We start from the raw sequence: 26,957 nt of genomic DNA, 5'->3' as shown, positions 1-26,957 counted from the left end.
CAAGGCACCGTTCCCCACACGGCTCCCCGGGCGCCGTACATAATGGCAGCCCACTGCTGCTAACACAGGATGGGTCAAAAGCACAATGTACGTTTCTCCTCTCTGGCACGATTACGGGTAAAGAGAATAAAACAGGGCTTTCAAACAACAACACCTGAAGGCTGTGTTTACAGAGCTGTTCTGTCAGTATCCTCTTTCCACATGTCACACCGTGACATTATTAGTTCCGTTTCATCTTGAACTGTGCTTAAGTTTTATGATTCTCCCACACCACGCCGCTCCTCCGCTCCCTCCACTGGCTTCCGGTAACTGCTAGAATTCACTTGAAGACACTGGTGCTTGCGTACCATGCTGTGAATGGGTCTGGCCCTTCCTACATCCAGGACATGGTTAAACCGTGCACCCCAGCACGTGCACTCCGCTCTGCATCAGCCAGACGACTCGCTGCACCCTCGCTGCGAGGGGGACCCAAGTTCCCATCAGCAGAAACACGTGGGTTTGCTATCCTGGCTCCAAGATGGTGGAATGAGCTCCCATTGACATCAGGACGGCAGAAAGCTCACACACCTTCCAGACTGAAACTCATCTCTCTCGACTCCACCTCGAGGATAGAACTATTAACAAAGCACTTATATACTAATAAAGGACTGGCTTATCTAAAGCCAGTTGAGTAGCACTTGAAATGTTTTGGCCTGATGTACTTGATGATTCTGTTTTCTTCAAGTTTGTATTTTGTTGGTCGAACGCACTTATTGTAAGTCGCTTTGGATAAAAGCGTCAGCTAAATGCAATGATCAGCCCAGTACAGTCACACGGCACGCTGTCCAGCTGAGAATCACCATGGATGTATACAGAGAACTGCATACAGGCTGGAGGCAGGACATGGAGCCCAGAGAGCGTGCCCTGCCTCATTCAATGACTTTCAGACCCTAATGATCCAAATAAGGGTTATAAAAGTGTTAGTACTGGGTAGTTCATTTAGTAAAACAATCATCTGCTGATTTACACACGTCTCTTTCCTAATGCAAGTGAATAGGTGATAATGAGTCACCATCCAGTAGTCATTTAAAAGTTGTCTGAGATTTGAAGTAAACTCCCAGATCACAGCTCCAGCAGCACAACTCATTAATAAACCAAACAAATGTGGTGTGGCCTCTCCACAGTGTCCTTCGTCCGCGGCCTATAATGACCAGATGTGGCCTTTTGTGTGAGGCAGGCTGGGACACATTGGCTGTCAGAGCAACAGGAGCCTGTGTTTTTGAAACCCGAGCGGCTGCCTCCTGGAGACAGCCTGTGTTCCTTTCCCATCGCACTCAGGAGCAGCAACCCATTAACTAATACGCACGGGGGGGAGTGGGAGAGTGGAGGCAGAGCTGGATACAAGGGTGATTACTTTCCAAGCAACCATGCTGCGTCTCAACATGTGGACAAGATGGCAGCTCTGGGTTTAAGGCGACACTGAAGCTTTCCTAAAAACATAACTTCGTAACGTGATTGTTAGGAAACTGCCCTCTTAGCAAATGTGTGTGACAAGTTGGCAGCTGCTGTGAAGACTGAGTGCAGAGAGTCAGTGGCTGGAAGTGAGAAGCCGGTTGATGGCTAAGAATTGGAGTATTGAGGCCGTTCAGACGCAGCGATGCCAACATCCCTCCAGAGGCAAGGGCGACAACAAGCGTGGAAGTCGTGCTGAGATCACCCAGTGTCCACACGCAGAAACTGGAGCCACAGGGGGATCCCGCAGGATGGCAGGAGTGATATAAAACACTAATCCTTCTCTTGGCACACAGTCTATAAGATAAGGGTTGGGGGGGGGGGGGGGGGCATTGTTAAAATAACATTGAGGAAGGGAGAGTCTCTACTTGAGTGTGTGTTTGTGCCTGAGGGTATGTGGGCAAAGTCAACAGGGGTTTGAACCAGCTGCCACACAAAGCAGTTAAAGTAACATCAAACTCTGGTCCCAGAGTCACAGTGGTGGCGTGAGGGAGAGACGGACGCACACAGAGCTCTCAGGCTGCACTCTGCAGAAGGACCAATACGTCTTTAGAGACCGGACAAAGAGACCGCTGCTTCCATGTGCAGATAACAAATGAGTGTGTTCACCTGTTCATCTTCTGAATAGCACCAGATCACCTTTCAGACAGGCTGCCTGCTCTCGTCTTAGCTACAGAGTGCACATCAGTAAATGCATGGTACGCGTACATAGGATTTTGTGGTCTTGAGAGCAAGTGCTGGTGATCCTGCATTTACTTTTCACAAGACTGAGCAACCAACATATTCCCTAGTATGTGTTCGGTTCCCAAAACAGATCCAAGAGAAAGGCAACATTAAAGTCACATATCATGCAATGTTTAGAGCAGGGGTGCCCAACCTTTTGTGAGCCGAGAGCTACTTTTGAAGTTGCCAGTCTGCCGAGATCTACCAGTTCAAATAGAGAGGCGTAGCCATTACTGACAGCCTACTACCAGGTAAATACACACTTCTACTTGTATAAAACTGACCTTTGTACGATGAATACTTCATAAAATACTGCAGATCCTTTATCTCACCTCTTTCTAATCTACACACGTACAAGTATTTAACTGAAGTTACACAACAGTGTTGTTGATACAGAGTTGGAGTTTATTCACACGTCACTACAGTGGGTAATGTTTTCAAGAAAACATTACCACCAACATCACACGCTTTTTGAGCCAAATACACAACTGCATGTTTTCACTGCTCATAGGATATGCGGGTTCGGGTCGGTTTGCAAATCTTGTGCCGACAGGTCGGGTCGGGTCGGCTGCGGGACTAATTGGCAATATGTGCGGGTGGGTTCGGTACTGCACGTTGCGGGGCGGGAGCGGGTCTTGAAAATCAGACCCGTGCAGGACTCTGCTTCCTGTTACTAAAGTGCTGATTCGGGGGTATAAAGCTTTTTTTTTTTTAAAGAGGGGGCTGAGTTTATGCCTGCTCATGTGGGACCCGGCAGATACTGTCTAAAATAAATGATGCTGTGATGAACCGCCAAAACCACATCAAGGATTATTTCTGAAACAGTATGGAGCTCAAAGGCTTTCTCTCCCAGGTTTACCACAAGGCGAGTTCCTTTTTATATCCTGCTTCTTTACACACACTGGATCTGGATCAGCTCCGTTGTTCCCTCGTTTTCAGAGATTTGGGCACGGAGGAAAAGAGAGAGGGTTTTGTTTTCTGAGACTTTGTGAGTTCCCTGACTCATCGCATCGGGGACACATTTATGTATAAAAGACATCAAAAAGTGAATTTTGCATGATAGGTCCCCTTTAAAAGTAAAGAAAAAAAGATCTACTTTCAGAATCAGTTGTGTATGTGTTCACATAAAAGGACATTGACTCTGGTTTACATTGCTCTTAGTGGGTTGCACAGAACAGAATAAATCATGAATGGGTTGAGTATTATTTAGTGCATTACCAACTCCTAGATTGTAGTTAATGACCAAACCAAAAGTATAAGCAATGTATAGAAAACCGCAATCAGTGTTAAGAAAAGGCTGCAGCCCATGATTATGAGGGACCAGTCTGAGCACCAACTCACAGCATGGATCCTGGTCTCCGTTGCCAACCAACCACAGAATGTGAGAATACGGGACTGTGAGTCTAACATGTTTGTTTGCAGCATGGGGGCTCCTCCCTCTTCACCCTTTACACTACAAACTTCACATACAAGGTTCTCCGACTGCTCTTCAGTCCTCAGCAGACGGTGAGCACAGAGAGCACAGAGAGCTGACCGGCTTTGTGGCCTCCAGATCAATGCAGGGGAGACCAAGGAGCTGCTGGTGGACCACCGCTCTGTTCCTGCACCGGTGAGCCTCCAGGGAGTGGACAAGGAGTACCTGGGAGTTCACCTGACCAGTAAACTGAGTGATTTCACAGGATACATTTGACTTTTAATTTAACAAAAGCTACTGTTCACAATGTATTGATGCATACAGTACACAATGTTATATGCTTAGTAGATGAGAGTATTACATTATTTTCTGTATGTTTTATAGTGTTTGGATACTCCTCTGAATATATATTGGTTTTTCATTTTCAATGTGTATTTTGATTTATATTCTATTTTTAAGAAATGTTATGCTTGTACATTGAATTTCAAAATGTGACCATCATGTTCCCAAATTGGGAAGTAGAAGGCCAAATCAACCTTGTTGAAATCATTGGGTCAGACTTGTTCCTCACTTTGAATCTTTGACTTCCCCTCGTCTTGTACCATGCTCACCGTGTCATATTCATTTGATTTTTGTCCAAGGATTTCGAGAAATAGGTGATGCTCCTTTTTTTGTTGAACTACGTGTAATGTTGACGGTAATGAGAAATACACACTCCTTTCTTTTCTTATGACATCCATTTAATTGAAGAATAACAATGTTTCTACCCCTCAAATGAAAGGCAGGCCACAGCTGTACTGTAAGCTCATCACTTCTGCCAGTGGCTGCAGTTTAAGCCTGAGCTGAGCCCCGCGCTGAGCCCTCTGTGGGCTACTGACCATGGATGCTCCAGCACAGTGAGGGGCTTTGCTGACTCTACTGGGCAGGGGGAAAGGGGGAGGAGGACGACCACGGAGGGAGAGATGAGCAGTGGGAAAGAGAGGATAGAGCAGATCTGGGTATCTGTCAGCAACAAGGCTTAGTTACTGCTTTCTCCATGCCACAGAATGTGAGGAATAACCTCAAAGTAAATAAAGGAGTGAGCGGAATGAGTGGGTTGTTGTATGAAATAACTGCCTCCCTCTTTCTGTTATGCCCTCGACAAGCAAAACATTTAAAAAGAGGATGGTGCAGGGGATCCTGCTCAGGGTGACACACTTAAGGGAGGATCATATTCAACACAACACCCAGGGTCATTTGGACCCCTGCAGCGGCCTGCTGGAGGCAGATCTCCCAGCAGATTAGAGGGGGTGATAGTGATGTGTTAAAACCTGCTGAACACCAACACACTCTATCCTGCACCTTAAGCCATCAGTCATTCAGCAAGTACCATAATGAAACGGTGATATCCTTTAAGAAGCACCATTCAGCTTCAGTCTTACTAAAGATACATCAAGCAAATGGATTACAGAGTGGAGGATCACATGTAAACATAATGCCAAGAAAAATTGTTTTAATACAAATTGAATCCAGAAGATGACTAAGAAACATTTTCGAGTCATGCAGACTTTTTTTGTATTTATTCCTAGCCAGGAGATGGCAGTACTTGACAAACCAGTGCTGCTGTTCTTTCAGTCTAGTTAACTTCATATGTCCCAGCGGCCCTGAAGGCAGCACAGTTTCTACATCCTGACTTCAGATAGGATGTTAGCTAAAACAATGTACTGATGAATACAGTAGGTATATTTCAGACAGTCCGTGAAGCATCAAGGTCTGATTTATTTTCTAAATGTTTAAAATTCATGTTGATATTATTATTAATATTTGTACTAATTGTTGAACTACAGTACGGGGAACTCGTGCTGATCAAATCAATAATCACATGTTACTGTTAGTTAACAGTTCTATTTTTATACTGTTGTTTTTTTTGCTTAGGTGGTGTTAAATGATGTAGTTGACGTACAGTACACTCCCAAAGTACAATAGAGTGTATTTATTTATAAGTATATATATTTATAAATGAATACGCTGTATTCAACATTTTGGAATTACTTTTACACGATCAAAAATGTTCACTGGGCATTAAAAAATAAGCACAATTTCATTAGAAAAACTATTTGGAAAGCTATGTAATATTTTGCAGCTATATATATATATATATATATATACACACACATATATAATATATATATATATATATATATATTATATATGAAATACTGCTTGGTGTAAATGCTGAACCCAGTCACTGTGCTCTCATGAGGAACGATATCTGTGATCTCCTCCGGAGTCTCTGACACATGCTTCAGATCGGGCGTGCATTAAACATCACATCACATCCCTCCCACACTACCGAAGAAACGGATGCATGGCTACGTTAAACAAGAGAAGAGGGGTGTTAACAGTCTGTACTGTTGAGCAACTAAAGTCAGACTGTTAATACAGTTCTCAAACTACCCACTATTTCTTCTTCTTAAAACAACAGGAGCTGTGCTTGAGAGCGAGCGTGCAGCATCGGCACAATGGTGCGGCCCTTGGAACAATGCTGATGATCTGCTGCTGGGGGAGCCATGGCGTCGGGGTGGGGGTGGGGGGGATTAAGGGAGCTGGTGTCAGGTCTGGAGTGACAGACAGAGGCTCTGGGACACAGGGGGCCGTTTGTGAGGTGATCTTTAACACATGTTGTGTGTACATCTGTACGAGCCTTGGCAGGCAGAAGCCATTTGTTCCAGAAATGGTTTCACATATACATGTTTTTAAAGAAAGCTCAGTTCCAACATCAAATCCTAATGTCTATTTTTGCTCACTTCAACGTAGTAAAAACGTAGGAACTGTTTAAAAAGGACCCACAAATGCAAATGTTCTGAGGACCCCAGCTTGCAGTAGCCCACCATGTGAAGATGCCGAAGGTCAGCTGGGAATGTTTAAAGAGTCGTAATGTGTGGCCCGGTGAGAGTGTGTGAATGAGAGACAGAAAGCTAATGGTGTGTGGATGTGCTCAGAGCAGATCAGCTGTTGCCGATTGTTGCTGAGAGGAAATGACAGCCAAGTTTAGGACATCTAGGATACGGTGTCACACAAACACACACTTCTAAAATGAGTCCAGGGAATAAGTAGGGTATGTCAACTGGATACAAATATGCTGAGATGTGATTTATTTTGGGTTTGAATGCGTCAGAACAAGGCCGTGCACCCATCACCATCACTGTAGTACTGTCCAGTATTCCTGTCAGCTCAAACGCTCAGTGAGCTAAGCAATGGCTGCAGCTGTTTCTGTTGACAGCATGGTAACATTCAGTCCACCCTGCTACTGAGACCAACATCTGGCGAAGCATGCTCATTTCACACTTAACAAAACAACTGGCAGACACTGGGCATACTTCCATGATGAGGCTAATGGGGACAGGCAGTCCTGACTGTACGCCAGAACCAGCCCGCTTCTGCACCCATGATGACAAATCCATTCCTGGCATTCCTACACTGATCCCACCATAAACAACAGAACATTCTTCTGCATGTTTGAGAGTGCCAGGATGATGTATACATTGATTTTAACTTACTGTTAATTAAAACACGTACTTACCTAGCTAACACCAGTTAAGAAGCTTGCAATCTCTAGTACTTGGCTTGGCATTTTTCCTTTTCCTAAAAATGGTCAATATGGTCTATAAACATACAAAACACACAATATAGAAAGAGAAAGGCCAGAAAAGAAAAGCGTTTCTTACCTATAAGGCCGTAGGAGAGGAATTTGTTGACAGAAGTAAGGGCGAGGCCTGTGATTGGTCCAGTGGTGTCCTCAGAGCGGACCACCTCGAGGAAGGGCCTGAGAAAAACGTTGGGTTCCACATCTGAGAGCTCTGAAATAGAGAAACATAGACAACATGAGGTCCTGGGAATCTAACGGTTAACTTTAGATCCAATACCTTTCATGTATATGTACATTTTCACCAGTACTTCATTATCATTTTCATATTAGAGAGAAGTGAAAGCTGTAGACATTTCATTTAGTAGAGATTACAACTTAGAGATAGACGAACATGTGCACTAACTGCCAACTTATTTAGGGCTTTAGTTTCTTCTTTGTTCACCAAGTCATTTGTTTATTTCTTTGAAAAAAGAACTGCTGTAGTGCTGGATCAATACGATATGGATTTTGTGATAGGAGTCTATATATCTTCTTATATTTTGGATATTGTTGTATCACATGCGTGTCTCCTGGTTGGAAAGGCTGCATTACAGTAAAGGGATGTACTTGTTATACTTGCATGTAAACTTCAGTAACACCTCCTTTTTTTTCAGAACATAGAAGGCAGGATGAGAAGAGGGATGTATACAGTTTGAGGAAGAAGAACAGAGATGGTCTGCTTTGAGAAGCTGAATTAAAGGACCACTACACCATTTGGGAGAAGTGTTCACTTATTTCAAGATGATAACCTCATGTCGCATTTTCAATATAGAATGGAGTATAAAAAAAGAAGGTTCTTGGATCTTAATGAACATTACCGTCAATAAGCCAGGCCAATTGAATCCTACAGTTTATTAAATGCAGCTGCAGAATGAGATGAGGAGACGTACTCAGTTCCCGGGGGGGGGGGCTTCACTGGGCATTCCTCTCTGGGAAACCACCTTTAGCCAATCCCCCCCATTTCAATAGTCTCTCTCTTTCTCTGGAGAATTCAGAGAAGGGGGGTCAAGGGGGCCAAGCAAAAATACAACACAGGTAAAACAACAACAGGGAAAATGAATGGAGTCACGCATGCCGCTGCCAAAGGTTCTGCCAGCAGAGCGCTCGCCGCAGCAATCCCGCCAGGATTATGGCTTTCTTAAGAGCAGCTCCACTTCAGACAGGGAGAAAACGTGGACATCAAAAGCGCCTGGTGGAGTGTCCAAAGAATTTCACAAATGCACATGTGACCGCCGTGCATTAGCGTGTGATATTCAATACCCCTGCAGCTTGTTTAGAAATGAAATATGAAATGGTTTGGGAAATGTACACAGTCCCTTTATCTGCTGCCAGGTCACTTTAAGGCCTTGCTTTCAAAAGCAAATCTCTCGCTTTCTGCTTTATTGAATATTTTTTCTAGAAGCTTGGAAGAGCTTTGCTTCAAAGGGTGAGGGGGTGACAGTAAATTAAACAACTACTACCCCATGCAAGATAAAATAAAAACATAAACCTTTAAATTAAGCAAATAAAAATAAAATCAGTGTTAGCTGGTGAATGAGTGAGATGCTTGTCCATCAGCTGCCAGAAAACTTTTTAAAGAGGGCTTTTGTGTCCCATTTCTTTACAGTGTAGTAAGGGTAGAAGGATGGTGCTCAAATGAATCTGTCAATAGATCCTGATGAAGATTTGATCAGAGGCGATCACCCTGTAAGTGCTGTGGCTGCGTTCCCAAAGACCGCAGATTGGAAAACCCAATTGTGTTGTATTGATCCAGCTGGCCATCGGTGAACACGGGCTGACTGCAGCGGTCTGTTGGTGGCCACCACCAATCTTCTTAAATAAAGACTAAATACAGGCGCTGTACTTCAGCTCAATCTCCAGGGCTTGTGGAGTGAAGTGAGATAAATACAGCCGGGTGAGGCAATCATTCTATAACCAGGTTAACCTCTGGCTGACATTGACCAAAATAAAATAAAAACGCAGGATTAAAGCGGCTCACCCAGGCGTGCATGTTGCCATCTGCGGGCTGGTTCGTTTGATACAAGTACTGATATAAGAGTGCGTCCAAGTCCAACTCAAGTTCATCTTAATTGGTAAAACAAAGGGCTTGTGAAATGAGCCCAATACCCTTCACCATGAGCCTAATCCCATCTACCTTTACCAGTGGTGAGAGTATCCAGCCATGTGTGGATTACCTCTGCAAATGACCCCAGCAAGAAGAGAAGGGAGAGGTGGGGGTGAACATTTGCCCCCAGGAGAGCACCTCAGGATGAAACCGAAGCCATCTTTAACACATGCACATGTATTGGCAGTGGAGCAGAAAAGGCTTAGAACACAGAAAGAGGAATCTGGACAACAAGGGAGAGGAAGTTGCACAGGGATCTACACCCAGCCTGACCACCTCAAATGAGAGCATGCACATTCAGCAGGCTCCAAAGATGCAGGTCTTTGTGAGCAGATTCAAAATCCGTACGAACAGCGCAGTCTTTCACAGAACGGCTGCAGGGACGATCTGAGCACTCCCACAAAACTACACTGAACAAAAATATAGATGCAACACTTTTGTTTTTGCTCCCATTTTTCATGAGATGAACTCAAAGATCTAAAACATTTTCTATTTACACAAAATAACCATTTCTCTCAAATATTGTTCACAAATCTGAAAGAATCTGTGATAGTGAGCACTTCTCCTTTGCCGCGATAATCCAACCCACCTCACAGGTGTGGCATATCAAGATGCTGATTAGACAGCATGATTATTGCACAGGTGTGCCTTAGGCTGGCCGCAATAAAAGGCCACTCTGAAACGTGCAGTTTTATCACACAGCACAATGCCAGATGTCGCAAGTTTTGAGGGAGCGTGCAATTGGCATGCTGACAGCAGGAATGTCCACCAGAGCTGTTGCCCGTGAATTGAATGTTCATTTCTCTACCATAAGCCGTCTCCAAAGGCGTTTCAGAGAATTTGGCAGTACATCCAACCGGCCTCACAACCGCAGACCACGTGTAACCACACCAGCCCAGGACCTCCACATCCAGCATGTTCACCTCCAAGATCGTCTGAGACCAGCCACTCGGACAGCTGCTGCAACAATGGGTTTGCATAACCAACGAATTTCTGCACAAACTGTCAGAAACCGTCTCAGGGAAGCTCATCTGCATGCTCGTCGTCCTCATCGGGGTCTCCACCTGACTCCGGTTCGTCGTCGTAACCGACTTGAGTGGGAAAATGCTCACATTCGATGGCGTCTGGCACGTTGGAGAGGTGTTCTCTTCACGGATGAATCCCGGTTTTCACTGTTCAGGGCAGATGGCAGACAGCGCGTGTGGCGTCGTGTGGGTGAGCGGTTTTCTGATGTCAATGTTGTGAATCGAGTGGCCCATGGTGGTGGTGGGGTTATGGTATGGGCAGGCGTATGTTATGGACGACGAACACAGGTGCATTTTATTGATGGCATTGTGAATGCACAGAGATACCGTGACGAGATCCTGAGGCCCATTGTTGTGCCATTCCACGACCATCACCTCATGTTGCAGCATGATAATGCACGGCCCCATGTTGCAAGGATCTGTACACAATTCCTAGGCTGAAAACATCCCAGTTCTTGCATGGCCAGCATACTCACCGGACATGTCACCCATTGAGCATGTTTGGGATGCTCTGGATCGGCGTATACGACAGCGTGTTCCAGTAAAATCTTAAAGTATTGTAACAACATTTGGGCTCTACAGGGCTAGCACTTTGTGCGCATGATTTAATCTTTGGGTTTTAGGTTGGGAGACAAAAAAATGTATTGAGCAATATTATACAGAAACGCAGAACGGGGCATTGCATCACAGAGAGGTATCTAATGTAGCGAGAATTAATGCAATTTCAAAGCAAGAAAGTCACTTTCGCTGCAGCCACATCCTTCATCTCTAGCAGAACTGCATCAATAATATATAATATATTATTTAACCCTCCGGTATCATTCGATTGGACTACGCAAATTAGTCATTCGAGACAAAAATGTCCACTGCAAAATACTTTGATAAAAACATTATATTAAAAGGTTTTTTTCACAACTTTTTTGGGTTCAATCTTTAAAGCAACTTCCGCCCTAATAGAAAATACCAAAAATGTAATCATTTTCAGGATTTTAACCCTTTCAATGCCATTTTGAAAACATGAAACCGCTGTTTTTTTTCATGATGAAAACAGAGAAAATGAGTTATTTTCCCAAAAATACATATCCGGAGACTGGCTCTTTTTTTTTTATAACAGTCTTGGATATGTCAAAGATTAGCAACAAAATGGATTTTTTTGCATTATTAGTTTTTGCACAAAATCAGATTGAACAAAAAAGTTACAAATTAGTCATTCGGGACAAAAATGTCCACTTCCAAAAACTGCTCTAAAATGACAACAGATTAATGTTTTTTAAAACTTTTTGGGGTTAAATCTTTCAATCAACTTCAGTCCTGATCAAAAATACAAAATGTTAAATTATGTTCAGGATTTTAACCCTTGAACTGCCAGTTTGAAAACATGAATTTGCGTTTTCTATGAAAAACATGCACAAAAAGGCAGTTATTTTACATATATTAAATGTTGGGGGGGTCGGCTTTTTTTTTTTTTTATCACAGTCTTGGATATGTCAAAGATTAGCAACAACATTTATTTTGGTTGATTATTAGTTTTTGCACAAAATCAGATTGAACAAAAAAGTTACATATTAGTCATTCGGGACAAAAATGTCCACTTCCAAAAACTGCTCTAAAAGGACAACAGATTAATATTTTTAAAAGCTTTTTGGGGTTAAATCTTTCAATCAACTTCAGTCCTGATCAAAAATACCAAATGTTAAATTATGTTCAGGATTTTAACCCTTGAACTGCCAGTTTTAAAACATGAATTTGCGTTTTCTATGAAAACCATGCACAAAAAGGCAGTTATTTTACATATATTAAATGTTGGGGGGGGTCGGCTTTTTTTTTTTATCACAGTCTTGGATATGTCAAAGATTAGCAACAACATTTTTTTTTTTTGCATTATTAGTTTTTGCACAAAATCAGATTGAACAAAAAAAGTCACACATTAGCCACTCGTGTCCCATCCACTCCCATTATAACCACATCTTTTGATCTCTCCGCCATACCGGTATATAATCATGCATTTTATAATGTCAGGGTTTTATATTGGAGGAAAATAGTTCAATGTGTCCCTTTTTACTGTATATCACCAGATGTGACATTTTACCATTGAATTATATGACCTATAAAAACAATGAAGTAATACTATTTTCAACTTTCTTTGAAATCATTTTTAAATCAGCATCAGATGTATCAATGTCAACATTTATTTTCCAAACAGCAAAGTGCAATCAACATTCATGAACAAATCAAATTGTCAAAACAGAACAATGATATGTATGAGTGTGTGTTGAATAAAATGAGAGATGGATGAAGATAGAGCAAGTATGTGTGTTAGAGACGGAGTAAGATAGATGGAGATAACAAATAATGTGTGTGTGTGTATGTGCGTGCGAGAGAGAGATCAGTTCATCCAGCAGAACCTGCAGCAGGGGATTTGGTGCTCTCTGCAGGTGAACTTTTCCCAGTGCACATCCAGCACAGTCCCCTCTTTTTTGTGGAGCCGCTTGCGGTTGTGCCGGTGTCAGGGGCAGCTGTCGAGGCCTGTATGTCCGCCACTATGGTAACAACAGCCGGTGTACGAGGTGGATGCTTTCTCCGCATGATTTTTGCAGACACCAGAGATCTCCCCAACTCCTCCAAGAAAAGCCTCCTCCTGAAGGACTTGGCTTGCTTCCAGGAGGGATCCACAGCAGTAAAAAGCACAAGTGCATATGACGTGAACAAATTGTCACAAGTCACAGTGATCCCTTGGAGCCCCTCTGTCATTTCCAGGACGACACGCTTTCCCTGGCCCACCTCGGCAGCACTGCCAGCAGCTTTACCGGTGTAAATCTGGCACTTCCAGGCATAGGAGGTTTCAACGTCAGCGGTGATCCAGATTTTTAGCCCATACTTTGCTGGCTTGCTTGGTATGTATTGCCGGAATTTGCAGCAGCCTCTGAAGGGGACAAGCTGCTAATCCACACACACATCTTCACCAGGGTTGAAAAGCATCGGAAGGCGATGTGTCCACTTCTCCCAGAGAGAGCGGATGGGGGCAAGCTTGTCTTCTCTGTGACAGGAAGGTCTCATCAGCTTGTCGTCAAACCGGAGGGTGGTATTCATCAACCGGAATTTGGTGTGGGTCATTGTGGCACGGAAGATGGCACGTCCACTGTGGTCATCCCAGAGGCTGCGGGTGGATTCGCCCTTCGATTTGTACACTCCAGCCAACATCAGGAGACCGATGTATGCACGAATATCTGTGGCATCCACATCACTCCAGTTTGCCAACGAACATCCCCCCTGCAAGTTTGTCATGTCGACAATACTACTGATGATCTCAGCAGTGAAAAATAAATTGAAGGAGGATTCCACGTCATCAATTCTTGTAATGGCATAACGCGTGGGCCCTGGAACCAAACCTCTGGCAGCGGGAATGTAGCGCAGCGTGTCGTTGTTAGAGGGAGACCAGATTTCACAATTTGTTGATGTCCACCCACTGCCAGAATCTTCTGTTTCCTCTGCAGTTTCAGTGGAAGGGTCAGAAGAAGAAGGATCAGACTCCACATCACATTCTTCTTCTGAGGTTGTTTCTGATTCAGAAGAAGAGTCAAGCAGCTCGCTGGAGGTTGCCGGCTGCATCACCATATCCCTAGCTTCTTCCACAGAGAAGCGCCTCTTCATCTTACTCGCTTGTTGCGTATCACAGGAATGAAACGACCAGCCAGCCAAACTACACATATTTATGGATCTGGCTTTGCAGCCAGGTGTTCGCTTATTGACTTAGTGCATGTATGGCTGTGTATGTTTGTATGCTAAAGAGACATTATCAAAGCCTTTGAAGTTCCAAACAATTCTAAACAAAAAGGTCAAGCTGGGTCAAGATCATACCTCTGTTTACCTCTAAGACACATGAAACAGCACAAATGAAAAACAAAATGCCATGAGAGAACACTTACTCCTACATTCGCACACACATCAAAGGTAAAGAGATGAGGGGAAAATTGTGAATGCTGTAAACTGTAAACCAAGACATGACAAGCATGTAATTCAATGTAAAATGTCACATCTGGTCATATACAGTAAAAAGGACAAATTGAACTATTTTCCTCCAATATAAAACCCTGACATTACAAAATGCATGATTTTATACCGGTATGGCGAGAGATCAAAAGATGTGGTTATAATGGAAGTGGATGGGACATTTTTTCTAATCTGATTCTGTGCAAAAACTAATAATCCACCAAAATAAATGTTGTTGCTAATCTTTGACATATCCAAGACTGTGATAAAAAAAAAAAAAGCCGAACCTCCCAACATTTATAATATGGAAAATAACTGCTTTTTTGTGCATGTTTTTCATAGAAAACGCAAATTCATGTTTTAAAACTGGCAGTTCAAGGGTTAAAATCCTGAACATAATTTAACATTTGATATTTGTGATCAGGACTGAAGTTTATTGAAAGATTTAACCCCAAAGAGTTTTAAAAAATATTAATCTGTTGTCATTTTAGAGCAGTTTTTGGAAGTGGACATTTTTGTCCCAAATGACTAATTTGTAACTTTTTTTGTTCAATCTGATTTTGTGCAAAAACTAATAATGCAACAAAAAAAATGTTGTTGCTAATCTTTGACATATCCAAGACTGTGATAAAAAATAAAAAAGTCGACCCCCCCAACATTTATTATATGGAAAATAACTGCTTTTTTGTGCATGTTTTTCATAGAAAACGCAAATTCATGTTTTAAAACTGGCAGTTCAAGGGTTAAAATCCTGAACATAATTTAACATTTGGTATTTTTGATCAGGACTGAAGTTGATTGAAAGATTTAACCCCAAAGAGTTTTAAAAAATATTAATCTGTTGTCATTTTAGAGCAGTTTTTGGAAGTGGACTTTTTTGTCCCGAATGACTAATTTGTAACTTTTTTGTTCAATCTGATTTTGTGCAAAAACTAATAATGCATAAAATCCATTTTGTTGCTAATCTTTGACATATCCAAGACTGTGATAAAAAAAAAGAGCCAGTCTCCAGATATGTATTTTTGGGAAAATAACGCATTTTCTCTGTTTTCATCATGAAAAAAAACAGCGGTTTCATGTTTTCAAAATGGCATTGAAAGGGTTAAAATCCTGAAAATGATTACATTTTTGGTATTTTCTATTAGGGCGGAAGTTGCTTTAAAGATTGAACCCAAAGAAGTTGTGAAAAAAACCTTTTAATATAATGTTTTTATCAAAGTCTTTTGCAGTGGACATTTTTGTCTTGAATGACTAATTTGCGTAGTCGATTTGTTACACAGTGAATTAAAGACCGATTTGAATTTTTTTTAATTGAATTCCAAAATAGATCGAGAAAATAGCCTTGTTACAAAAATGCAGGCCGTTTGCACCAACACAACCAAAGTTATTGCAAAATGAAAAGTGAAAAATTACCCATATGGACAAAAACGTCCACAGTGATACCGGAGGGTTAAAGGGAGGCAATCCTCATGACACGCATTTTTTAATAATTATCATCCGATAAAACAGACCAGTCTCTGCCAGTCTTTTTTTCTTTTTTTTTAATCCGATGACGTTATCAGTGATTTTAAACTGATTAATTACCGAAATAACATCAACCCTGTGAGCGGCGCCATTTTGACGAGTCACATGACTTATTTTACCAGAAGTGACATGAACTATGCGTTTGGTGTCGAGGACAAATTGACGTATGTGCTTTGTTCATGTTGTTTACGCTAGTTACTCTCACAATTCTATTGAAATATGCCTCATTGTATCGCGAAACATTGCCACAATTCGGATAGGAACAATCCACGGAATGCTCGCTTCCATCTATTGCCAACGGGTAAGTGTAGGAAGTACGTTCGGAGGCAGTGGCTAGCGAAATGTGCTCGGCCCGAACCGAAAGATCCACAGGCGCATGTATGCAGCGAACATTTCAAGTTTCCGGACGACTACTCTGAGAGTATGATGAAACATAAAATGGGATTTATTAATCAACCATTACTTAATGGGGATGCAGTGCACTGCCAATGCCAGCCAGCGTAAGCACATTACGCAGCAGACTTTACTTATTGTTTACTACGTAAGGAAGCAGGAATTGCAGGACCCAGAGGGTACGGAGCACAGAGCGGACAGCAGATAACGGAATTTGCAGTTTTATTGCTTATAGATTATCAGAACATTTCAAAGGGGACACAGTCACATTGGATATTAACCTATGGATTAACTACATCATCGTTTTTATCGTTGTAATGCCATTGAAGACCAGTTTAGACCAGGCAAAGACGAAGGTAAGCCATGTTAGCCGAGCGCATGTTAGTACCTAGCGCCACTTGTTTTGATGTACGTTTTTGTTGATAACGTCACGAGTTTGTATCTTTCAATGTTGAGGTGGGCACCGTTAGATTCTGTGTCTTTACGATCATAAACAATGTGTTGGATGTGCAGCTAGGATAAGTAATAAGGGAGCTGGGAGTGATTTTCGGTGCAGTAATAGGTTAGCATTTTTCGCTCGGCTAATTCAGAGGCTCACTGTTACCATTGTGTGTTTTTTTTGAAGAAAAAAATGAAAAAGATCAGTTAAATTAGTTGTTTTCCCGTTATATGGATATAAAATATTCATAGTTTATTAAATATTAAGGTTCCTTAGACGTTGTTTCCTGCAAATGATGCGATTTCGGCCCCGGAACCGGGTCCGTGGGGCCTAAGAGGATAACAGAGTATGTTTTTAATTTTTTTTACAGTTGTATTTGGATGGAATGAATACCTATAGTGATAATTCAAAGTAATACAATGATTTTTACAGTGAAAAAGGTCAAATGGAACTGATGGTTCCCAAATTACCCAGAGGTGAGTCCGCCAGGACTTTATTTTTCTAAACTTCTTCCTCGGCTGACGAGTCCAAACTCAAATATTTTAGATTTTATTGATCAGTGTGAATCTTTGCTGTACTGTTTTTTTCACGCTTACCCTGTTTCTGCTTTGTACAACTGAATTTCCCCTCGGGGATTAATAAAGGTTAATCTTATCTTATCTTACTCCGCCATGTTTTCGTCGAATGAGCTGTTCGTGTGTTTACAAAGTGAACGCATAGATGATAGTTTTTCGGATCATGTGACTACTGAAAATGGCAGCTGCCTGACGGAATATACAGGTTTTGATAAAAAAAGAGCTATAAAATCATTATTTACTGTGGAATATCGCTGATTTCTTCAGGGTATGGTTTAAACATAATGTTTCACTAAATACTGAAGTTTTTATTAACTATCTAATGACTGGAGCCTTCCTTTAATGAAATGTCAAGAAAATATCTAAAGATTTAAAGAAAAATCATTATAGCCTATTTTCACCAATACATTTGATTATTTGTACACACAATCCATCCTCCTTTCTTTCCCTAACAAAGTTCAGTTACTCTGTTGTACAGATGATCTGAGTGTTCCAATAATAAGTCCTGTTCTATCACCATGAAGGCTAATGCTGAAAGTCCAGTCTGTCCAGTCGTATTTCTATAAAAACCATTGTGGAGCGTTTTCCTACACACTTCTTCGTTAAACTCTAGATCCACTCAGGCTTCCCCTTTTCAAAAGCACCGTTGCTTGTAAGTGTCCGGCAGTGCTTTGGTGTCTCGCTGCTGCCTTGGTTAGACAACTAAAGTTTCAGTTTTCAGTGGATCAGTTGTGAATATCAGGCATTCCCAGCAGTGTGCAGTGCTCCTCGGAGGCTGAGAGCCAAGGTACCGCCAAGGTACCGCATGAGGGAGTATGTTTACCATGCAGTAATTCTACTTTCACTTGAAAGATCTGATTACTTCTTCCACCTCTGCTAAACAGATAGATTTTCAATAGTGCTTCTGACATATCCGGACATGAAAACAATCAGTGCGTCTACTGTATGTGCTGAAAGCAGCAGAATAATTACGTGAAGAACAATTGTGTAATTCTCAGACATCACAGCAGTATACCTGCGTGCATGGCACATGCACGCACATCTTAAACTGACCCAGAGTTGACAAGATTTCTGAGAAATTGGACAAAACTAAATGAAACCTTCTATAAAGGTGGGGGAGCAGTAGAGGAGGGAGGGAGGGGGGAATCCCCCCATTTGACCGGCGCAGCGGGCCAAAACCAAACACTGATGGTTATTGATCTGGAGCTCTTCAGCTGCTAAAATTAAGAGTCAGGGTCCTTGTCTGCGATGTTGAAGAGAGAAGAAACACTCTAACAAGACCAGCAAGGCCAAATGAAATCCAGGGAGAGTGGTGCTGCTCATCTGCTGAACAAAGTGTAGTACGACAGTATCCTCATCCATCTGTCGGGAGAACTCTGATGAATGTCAGCTCTCCTCACCCTCAGCCCCCCCTCTCGTCTCATCCATTCTTCTTTTCTGCCCTTGGTCCTTGTATTCTCCTGAATGAAATCGACACTTGTAGAAGGGGGCAATTAGGATGAAACAATGCTATGGAGCTCCATATGGTCATTGCATGGGCCACAGTGGTATTTTATAGATGCTTGGAACAATGCCTCTGCACAACCTAAACAGGCAATTTGAAAGCCCTGGAGAAATTAAAAGTTTCTAAAAATGCCTTGGAGAATGGCTGTAATGGCTACTGCAGGGGAGCATTTCCTGAAGGGCTGCATGGAATATAGTTTGCATTTGTATTTACTAGCCCACTGTTACTGGAGTGTTCAAGGAGCACAGAGCCGATATCCCTTACTACCAGCACTTATAATCTCCTAAAGCCTAATCAATCACCATGTCAATCAAAAGATGTCCTTAAATGTGACACTTGCTAATTTATCTCAGAACAAATACAACAACAATTAAACAGCGTTGAAGCCCAGTCAGGTGAGTTCTATATGGACAACCTTGTAAGACTCATTTGAAAAACTGTATTGGAGGATATGTGTGCAGTGCACAATTATTGGGCAACTATATTAGTGTGCAGAATTATTATGCAACTAAATGAAAACTAAAATGTTCCCACCTCACTTGTTTATTTTCACCTTTTAAAGTGAGAATAATAAACAAACAACTCAAAATTTGCAAATAAACATTTATGACATTAAGCCAAAAATGCCAGGCAATATACCAATAGGCAAGGCAAGGCAATTTTATTTATATAGCACTTTTCAGCACGTGGCGATTCAAAGTGCTTTACAGATTAAAAGCAAAAGACATTTAAGAACAAATACAGCATAAATACATTATTAAAAAGGCATTTAAAAACAGGCATAATAAGCAAAGGTAATGAAATTAATTAAATAAATAAACACAGCAGGTACAGAATACATGACCACAAAGCCATACTGTAGTGTGAGTATGGGCAGCTCAATTAAAAGCAGCGGCAAATAGGTGCGTTTTTAGTCGGGATTTAAAAATAGGAAGTGTTTCAGCAGACGTGCACGATTTGGGCAGTTTGTTCCAAATTGTTGGGGCATAATAACTAAAAGCTGCTTTTCCATGTTTAGTGGTTATTCTCGGAACAGAGAGCAGACCTGACCCAGAAGACCTGAGACTCCTGGATGCTTCATAGTGATGGAGTAGGTCGTCTATATACCTCGGTCCTAAGCCATTTAGTGATTTAAAAACTAGCAGTAGTATTTTAAAATCAATTATTTGGCAGACTGGAAGCCAGTGTAATGATCTCTGAACCGGACTGATGTGATCCACTTTTCTAGTGTCAGTGAGGACTCGAGCAGCAGCGTTCTGAATCAGCTGCAGCTTTCTGATAGATTTTTTAGTGAGCCCTGTGAATACATTATTGCAGTAGTCGAGTCTACTGAAAATAAAAGCATGGACAAGTTTTTCTAAATCCTGTTGCGACATTATTTTTTTAATCCTTGATATATTCTTCAGGTGGTAGTATGCAGACCTAATAACTGTTGTAATGTGACTGTTGAAATTCAGGTCTGAGTCCATCACTACACCGAGATTTCTGGCTTTATTAGTGGTTTTGTAGTCTGCCGACTGAAGCTCTGTGATTACTTTTAAATCGGTCCTTCTTTGCTCCAAAAACAATGATCTCAGTTTTTTGTTTGTTCAGTTGGAGAAAGTTCTGAGTCATCCAGTCAGTGATGTGTTCAATGCACTTACTCAGTGTTCTAATCGGAGAGTAGTCTCCCAGTGTAATTTTAAAATAAATCTGGGTGTTGTCTGCATAGATGTGATAGCTTTGATCGCTCTTTTTAATAATTTCAGCCAGAGGTAGCATATAAATATTAAAAAGCAAAGGTCCTAAAATGGAGCCTTGAGGAACCCTGAATGACATATTTATCAGGGTTGATTTGTAATTGATACAAAGTTTGTTCTGTCCTTCAAGTAGGAGCTAAACCAGTTAAGAGCTGTTGCTGAAATTCCCACCCAGTTTTCAAGACGGTCTAGCAATATGTTGTGGTCAACAGTATCAAAGGCAGCGCTGAGATCTAATAATACTAACACTGATATTCTGCCACTGTCTGTGTTCAAATGGATGTCATTTAAGACCTTAACAAGTGAAGTCTCAGTGCTGTGGTTAGGTCGAAAGCCCGACTGAAACACATCAAAGCCGTCAGTTAAAAACATGAAATTACTCAACTGTTGAAAAACTGCTTCTTCAATCAATTTGCTTAAAAAGGGAAGGTTTGATATTGGCCTGTAATTATTCATTATGGTTTTGTCTAGGTTATGCTTTTTTAGGAGCGGTTTAACTATTGCAGTTTTCAGGGCCTGTGGAAATACACCTGATTGAAGACACTTGTTTACTATGTGTAGTAGATCTGAGGCCAAGCAATGAAAAACAGTTTTGTCGGGATGATGTCGAGGCTACAGGAGGAGGATTTCAGATGTTGGATAATGTCTTCCAGGTCTTTAGCATTTATCAGACAGAATTCTGACATGGTGTCTGAATTGGCTTTAGGTGAACATAGTGTCACATTTGCTGTACCTGAGACAGACTGCTTGTCTAATTTGCATGATGTTGTCAGTGAAGAAGGAGGCAAAATCATTGCAGGCCCTGGTGGATAGAAATTCAGAGGCTATCGACACTGGGGGGTTTGTTAGTCTGTTGACAGTAGTAAACAAGGCACGCGAGTTGTTTTTATTTTTGGTAATGATGTCAGAAAAGAAAGACTGTCGTGCCTTTTTTATTTCCTGATTATAGAAACCAAGTTTCTCTTTATATATTTCCAAGTGAACCTGGAGATTTGTTTTTCTCCACCTGCGTTCAGCTTTTCTGCACTCAGTTTTTGCTGTTCTCACAGTCATGGCTTTTCTCCATGGAGATATTTTCTTGCCAGATACTTCCTGTATTTTAATGGGAGCGATGGTATCCATGACATTTGTTATTTTAGAATTAAAATGATCAACTAGCTCATTTACTGAGAAGTTAGCATGGGCAATTGAGGGAGTAAAAATATGAGCAAACATTTCCTCTGCATTTTCAGTTAAGTGATGTCTCGTGGTTACCTCTTTCTTAACAGTTGTATGGAAGGTAATAGAGCTTTCAGAGAAAACACAGGAATGGTCGGAGAGCGCAACATCAGTCACCACAAGCTTAGAGATGTGCGTCGGACCCTTGACATGCTGAGTCAGTCCAAAATTGTCGATAACACAAAACAGTTCTTTAGCCCCTCTGTCCTCAGGGTTGTCAACATGGATATTAAAATCGCCAACAATGATTAAACGGTCAAAGTCAATACACACTATAGACAGCAACTCGGTAAAATCATCAAAAAAGCTTGCACAGTATTTGGGTGGTCTTTAGATGTTTAGGAAAAGAGCTCGAAAGGAGCATTTCAACTGAAGTGCCACATATTCAAAAGAAGCAAAGTTTCCATACATAGTCTGCTTGCATTTAAATAATAGCCACCCTTTTTTTCAATAGGTCACAAGCCTTCCATTGATGGAGCCTGTCCGTTGTTGTAGTCCACAGGGAACCCGAAATGTTCCCACACAGCTGATTTAAACGAAGCAGGTGGGTCTTCTAGCTCCTGTGTGATATCTGAAATCGCCATACTAACTTTTCTTCTTCTTGTATTTTGTTAGTTTTGTTGTGTTTTCTTCTTGTTCTTCATTTGTTGTTTAAGGGCGGCTGGCAAACCGCTTTAAGGGGCAATACCGCCTCCTGGATTATATATAGTGTAATTGATACAGCCCTGAGTGACAGACTTTTTTCCCACTCATAAAAAAAGGCGTATTCGTCATGTGACTGCATGTGCCGAACCGTGACGTCCGAACCGTGACGGATACCGTTACACACCTACTCAATAGGATTTAGGTCAGGTGAGGAAAGGGTCATTATTCTTTCATTGTTAAGGGATAGTGGATAGGAGAATTCAAAAGGACTTAGGAGAAGAGACTGAGGTGCTTTGAGAATCCGACTACACTTTCACTATCCGACGTATTCATGATGCGCCAGCGGACGTTATAAATGTGCGTCTGCTGTGGGGAAATCACAGTTTTCTATACAGCGGACTAAATGGATGTATAATAACAACGGACTACTGTAAACTCATCTAGAGACTCTGCACCGTGCTCTGATGCTGTTGTTTTATGTTTTATGAACGTGGACAACAGAGAAACATATTCTTCATGACCAAAGTTAATAAAAAAGGAAAGTGAAACTTATGCTCGTCACCCTCTCCCTCCGGTCCACATTAATACAAATTATCCCAATACGTATGATTGTATGAAAAGATCTTAAAATCAATACAAATGTATTTTTTATAAACGTGTTAGTCCTTAACATCTATTACTGTGTATATCACCTTTAAAACATATTTTAAAAGTTGTACAAACCCCACACAGCTCAGTAAACACAGAAATGTTGACTTTATTTGATCATTTCAGTAAAAACTAACGTTCAAATTTCTCTTTTTGATTATAATACTATTGTAAATTACCTTTAATATGTCTAACTATATTTAAAATGAGTTACCTTTTAGAGAAGTGATCACATTTGTATGCCAATATTTTCCTATGGTAAAGTTTTCGTTTTGCACTTTTATTTTGATAGTAATAAGATCGGGACTCTTATTTTGAAGGAACTTTTACCATTAAATCAGTTTACTGATAAAGATTGAGCCCCAGAAAGCACATGGCTACTTAGCATGCAACATGACTCATTCTGCATGTTAAGTAGCCATGTGCTTTCGTGTTATCGGCTGAATCTTTATTTATTGATTAGATCATGTTACTCTGATGATAGTGTTCAAGACAGCCAACTCGATCCTTAGAGTAATGCGTTATGGAGCCTTCACTTCAATATTCTTTCCACATAACAAGCATTTTTGCACTGCTCTTTTCCAATGTGGAAGCAGAATGTGTGAAAGCATACAGCACGATGCGGGGTGTGTCTCTAGACATCTCTAGACTGGAATAGCGGGCCCAGTATGTGAACTCGCCAGGATAGAGGGCATCAGACTCCAGAGAAAACTTGCTCGAGTCAAAGTCGGAGAGTCAATGTACAAGTCGAGTATGAGTCATCGTGGGGGGAACAATTCAAGAGTCCGAGTCAGAGTCATCGTACGCGAGAATTCACGAGTCCAAGTCTGAGTCGCATCAATCAGTGCGAGAGTCCGAGTCGAGTCACGAGTCCCGAAAATCGGCACTCGAGTCCGAGTCCAGGACTTGAGTACTCCATCTCTGCTCCTTAGGTCGCACCCTCCCTCATTACACAAATACACATCACCTGCATAAATCCAATACGCATTACAGGGGACCTATCATGCAAAATGCACTTTTTAATGTCTTTTAATGCCCGACGTGTTTTGGACGTAATATGTTCGATGTTTACATTAGCATCGCTAACACTCAGAGCTAACCTGTACTGGAGGGAGTATGTGTAAACAAGCAGGAAATGAAAAGGAACTCACCTTGTGGTAAACCCGCAAGAGAAAAAGCATTTGAGCTCCATACTGTTTCAGGAATAATCCTTGATGTGGTTTTGAACATGATATGGCGTTTCATCACCGCAGCATTTAGACAGTATCTGCCGGGTCCCACAGGAGCAGGCATAAGCTCCGAATCAGCACTTTAGTAACAGGAAGTGAAATAAAGGGATATGAGGCATGGCTAGAATGGGTGATCTGTTTGGTATTTTGAGCAAAATACTTCATAGACATATATATATATTATATATATATCAGGGTTTCCGTTAGCCGGTAATTACCGGTTTTTAGCTGGTAAAATTTATAAAAAACCGGTAAATTCAAAACCTGACGGTCAAAATGTCTGGTAATAATTAGGGAGGCTCCGATCGATCGGCCGCCGGTCATTATCGGCCGATATTCACTCTTAATAGTTTGATCGGTGCTCTCTATAAAGGCCGATCAGGAGAGCTGGATCTGATCGATATGGACATAAACGCGAGTGAAGTGTAACCGGAGCGAGAGAGAGATCAGATCAGCTGCTGAGTCTGACCGAAGCCCCGCCCTCTGTTTAGCGAGCTGCATGAGAAACTGACGTGCTGTCAGGAGAGAGAGAGGGAGGGAGAGGATCCGTTTCTCCCGTGTTATTATTCAAAGTTGATGTAAACTTCTGAATAATGTACGTTATCTACTACAAGTAGTTTGTTTGAATGTAGTAATTATGTTGTTTGTTGTTTGTGGAATAATTTATTGAAAAATGAATCTGAATTTTTCGATCTGTTACGATTATAAACTGAAGCAATATAAAAATGAGCCCGTGAACTGAGTTTTAAACTGAAGCATATCTGCTCATAGTCCGGTAATTACCTGCTAACGGAAACTCTGCTACACAACTATTATTATTATTGAAATATGACCGGTAAGTTTCAAATTAGTCCGGTAAAATAAATTCTGCCCGGACATTTGACCGGCGAGAAAAAATCCTAGCGGAAACCCTGATATATATATATCTATCTGAGACCTATGCTATTGCCTAAAAATAGCATGATAGGTGACCTTTAAAGTTTATACAGCTTGCAGTTGGAAAATATGCCTAAAAATTATGATATGGTATACTAATTATGCACACATTGTATATCAATTAGGGCTGTCAGTCGATTAAAATATTTAATCGCGATTAATCGCATGATTGTCCATAGTTAATCACGATTAATCGCAAATTAATCGCACATTTTTGATCTGTTCTAAATGTACCTTAGAGGAATATTTTTCAAGTTTTTAATACTCTTATCAACATATGAGTGGACAAATATGCTTTATGCAAATGTTTATTATCATTTGAACAATGACAAATATTCTCATGAATATTAAACACTACAACCTCTGAACATTACAAATATTCGCCTCAATTCAACCTGGAACCTCTCTCATACAATACAAATGGTGTGTGCGTGCGTGCGTGTGTGTGTGTGTGTTGGATCGTTGAAGCTATGTGCAACTCAAGGCATATGCTCGAACATGAGTGTGCTGACTTTTCGTACAATGTCCCGCTGTCTGCTTCCTGCATAAAGTCAAGTGCTCGGTGCAGTTGTGTGGATAGAGCGCTCCTCTGTTTTCATTTAAACAGCTCCTTATATCCGTTAGCGCAGCTAGCTAGCACCCGATGCTAACAACAACAATGCACGTAAGGTCTCTCTCTCGCTCGGGCCACACATACACACACCCTTCCGGTCCTCCCAATAGCCAGTCGGTGCCTGCCGGTTAGCGTGGAAGTGTGGTCTGCTGCAAGCAGGCGGCAGGAGCGGGGCTGTCAGCAGCATCAGTTTGTAGATGGTATTTTAAACTCGATGCGCTCTGAAACTACGGGGCGGCCGAGGAAAAAAAATACACATGCGTTAATCGCGTTAAAATAATTAGTGGCATTAATTTTTTAATTTTTAATTTTTTGCGTTAACGCGTTATTAACGCGTTAACTTGACAGCCCTAATATCAATAAATATAAAGGTGAAGAAATAATTGCATCAAGTCTGTAGAACTGAACGTCTCTTCTCTGTCTGGGTGCTGCACCATCCAAACTGATCCATCATAACAGCACAACCCCCCTGAAATACCTATCTCCAGCATTAAGAACAGCACAATAATAAATATATGTGTGTAACGTCATCAATATTGACCTACTTTGGCCAGAAATGTGTACTTTTCAAAGAATTAATGCATTTGTGCCAAAACTCCTTCTCTCGATTATTAAGGCATTAAAGCCAAGGTGATAGGGCTTGCATAAAGGGTTAATTAATGTTGGCAACAAAGTCAACAATAGGCACAATAAGCAGTAGGCACTCCAAATAGATTTTAAAAAACATATTTTTATTTGTATGCGTTTTTTAAAGCTCGACTTAAAGGTAGGGTAGATAAGAATAGAGAAACCAGCTCGAGTGCGCTAGAATTTGAAAGTACGCAGCTGAAGAAAATCTGCCCCTTCCTTCAGACTTCATTAGAGAGCCCTTCCTCCAACATACATGAACATGACCAATGAGGGCACGAGATAAGTTTGTGCATGAGATGGAAGGTTGACAGGCAGTTAGGCCATCCAATTATCTGAGCCGGGCCGTGCTTTTTACAGCGCCACGGCTTCCACCGATGACATTTTTTATGTATTGTCAAAGCATTTAATATATTCCTTGTCATCGGGATGTTAAGACAGTGTTTCCCCTAT

The 26,957-nt window shown here is 41.4% G+C and overlaps 1 protein-coding gene across 2 annotated transcripts in view; it reads right to left on the bottom strand.

The window, feature by feature from the left end:
- The window catches only part of gbf1 (golgi brefeldin A resistant guanine nucleotide exchange factor 1), a 146,459-nt gene that overhangs the window by 64,940 nt on the left and 54,562 nt on the right, over positions 1-26,957 (bottom strand). For both annotated transcript variants that reach the window (XM_034100521.2, XM_034100523.2), the window contains exon 4: positions 7,336-7,467. In XM_034100521.2, coding sequence (XP_033956412.1) covers positions 7,336-7,467 — 132 coding nt within the window. The remainder of the gene's footprint in view (positions 1-7,335; positions 7,468-26,957) is intronic.

Source organism: Pseudochaenichthys georgianus, chromosome 15, assembly GCF_902827115.2.
Source record: "Pseudochaenichthys georgianus chromosome 15, fPseGeo1.2, whole genome shotgun sequence".
In the NCBI taxonomy this organism is placed as follows: Eukaryota; Metazoa; Chordata; class Actinopteri; order Perciformes; family Channichthyidae; genus Pseudochaenichthys; species Pseudochaenichthys georgianus.
Note: the sequence above shows the minus strand (reverse complement) of the source record. Positions and strands in the feature narration are given on the sequence as shown.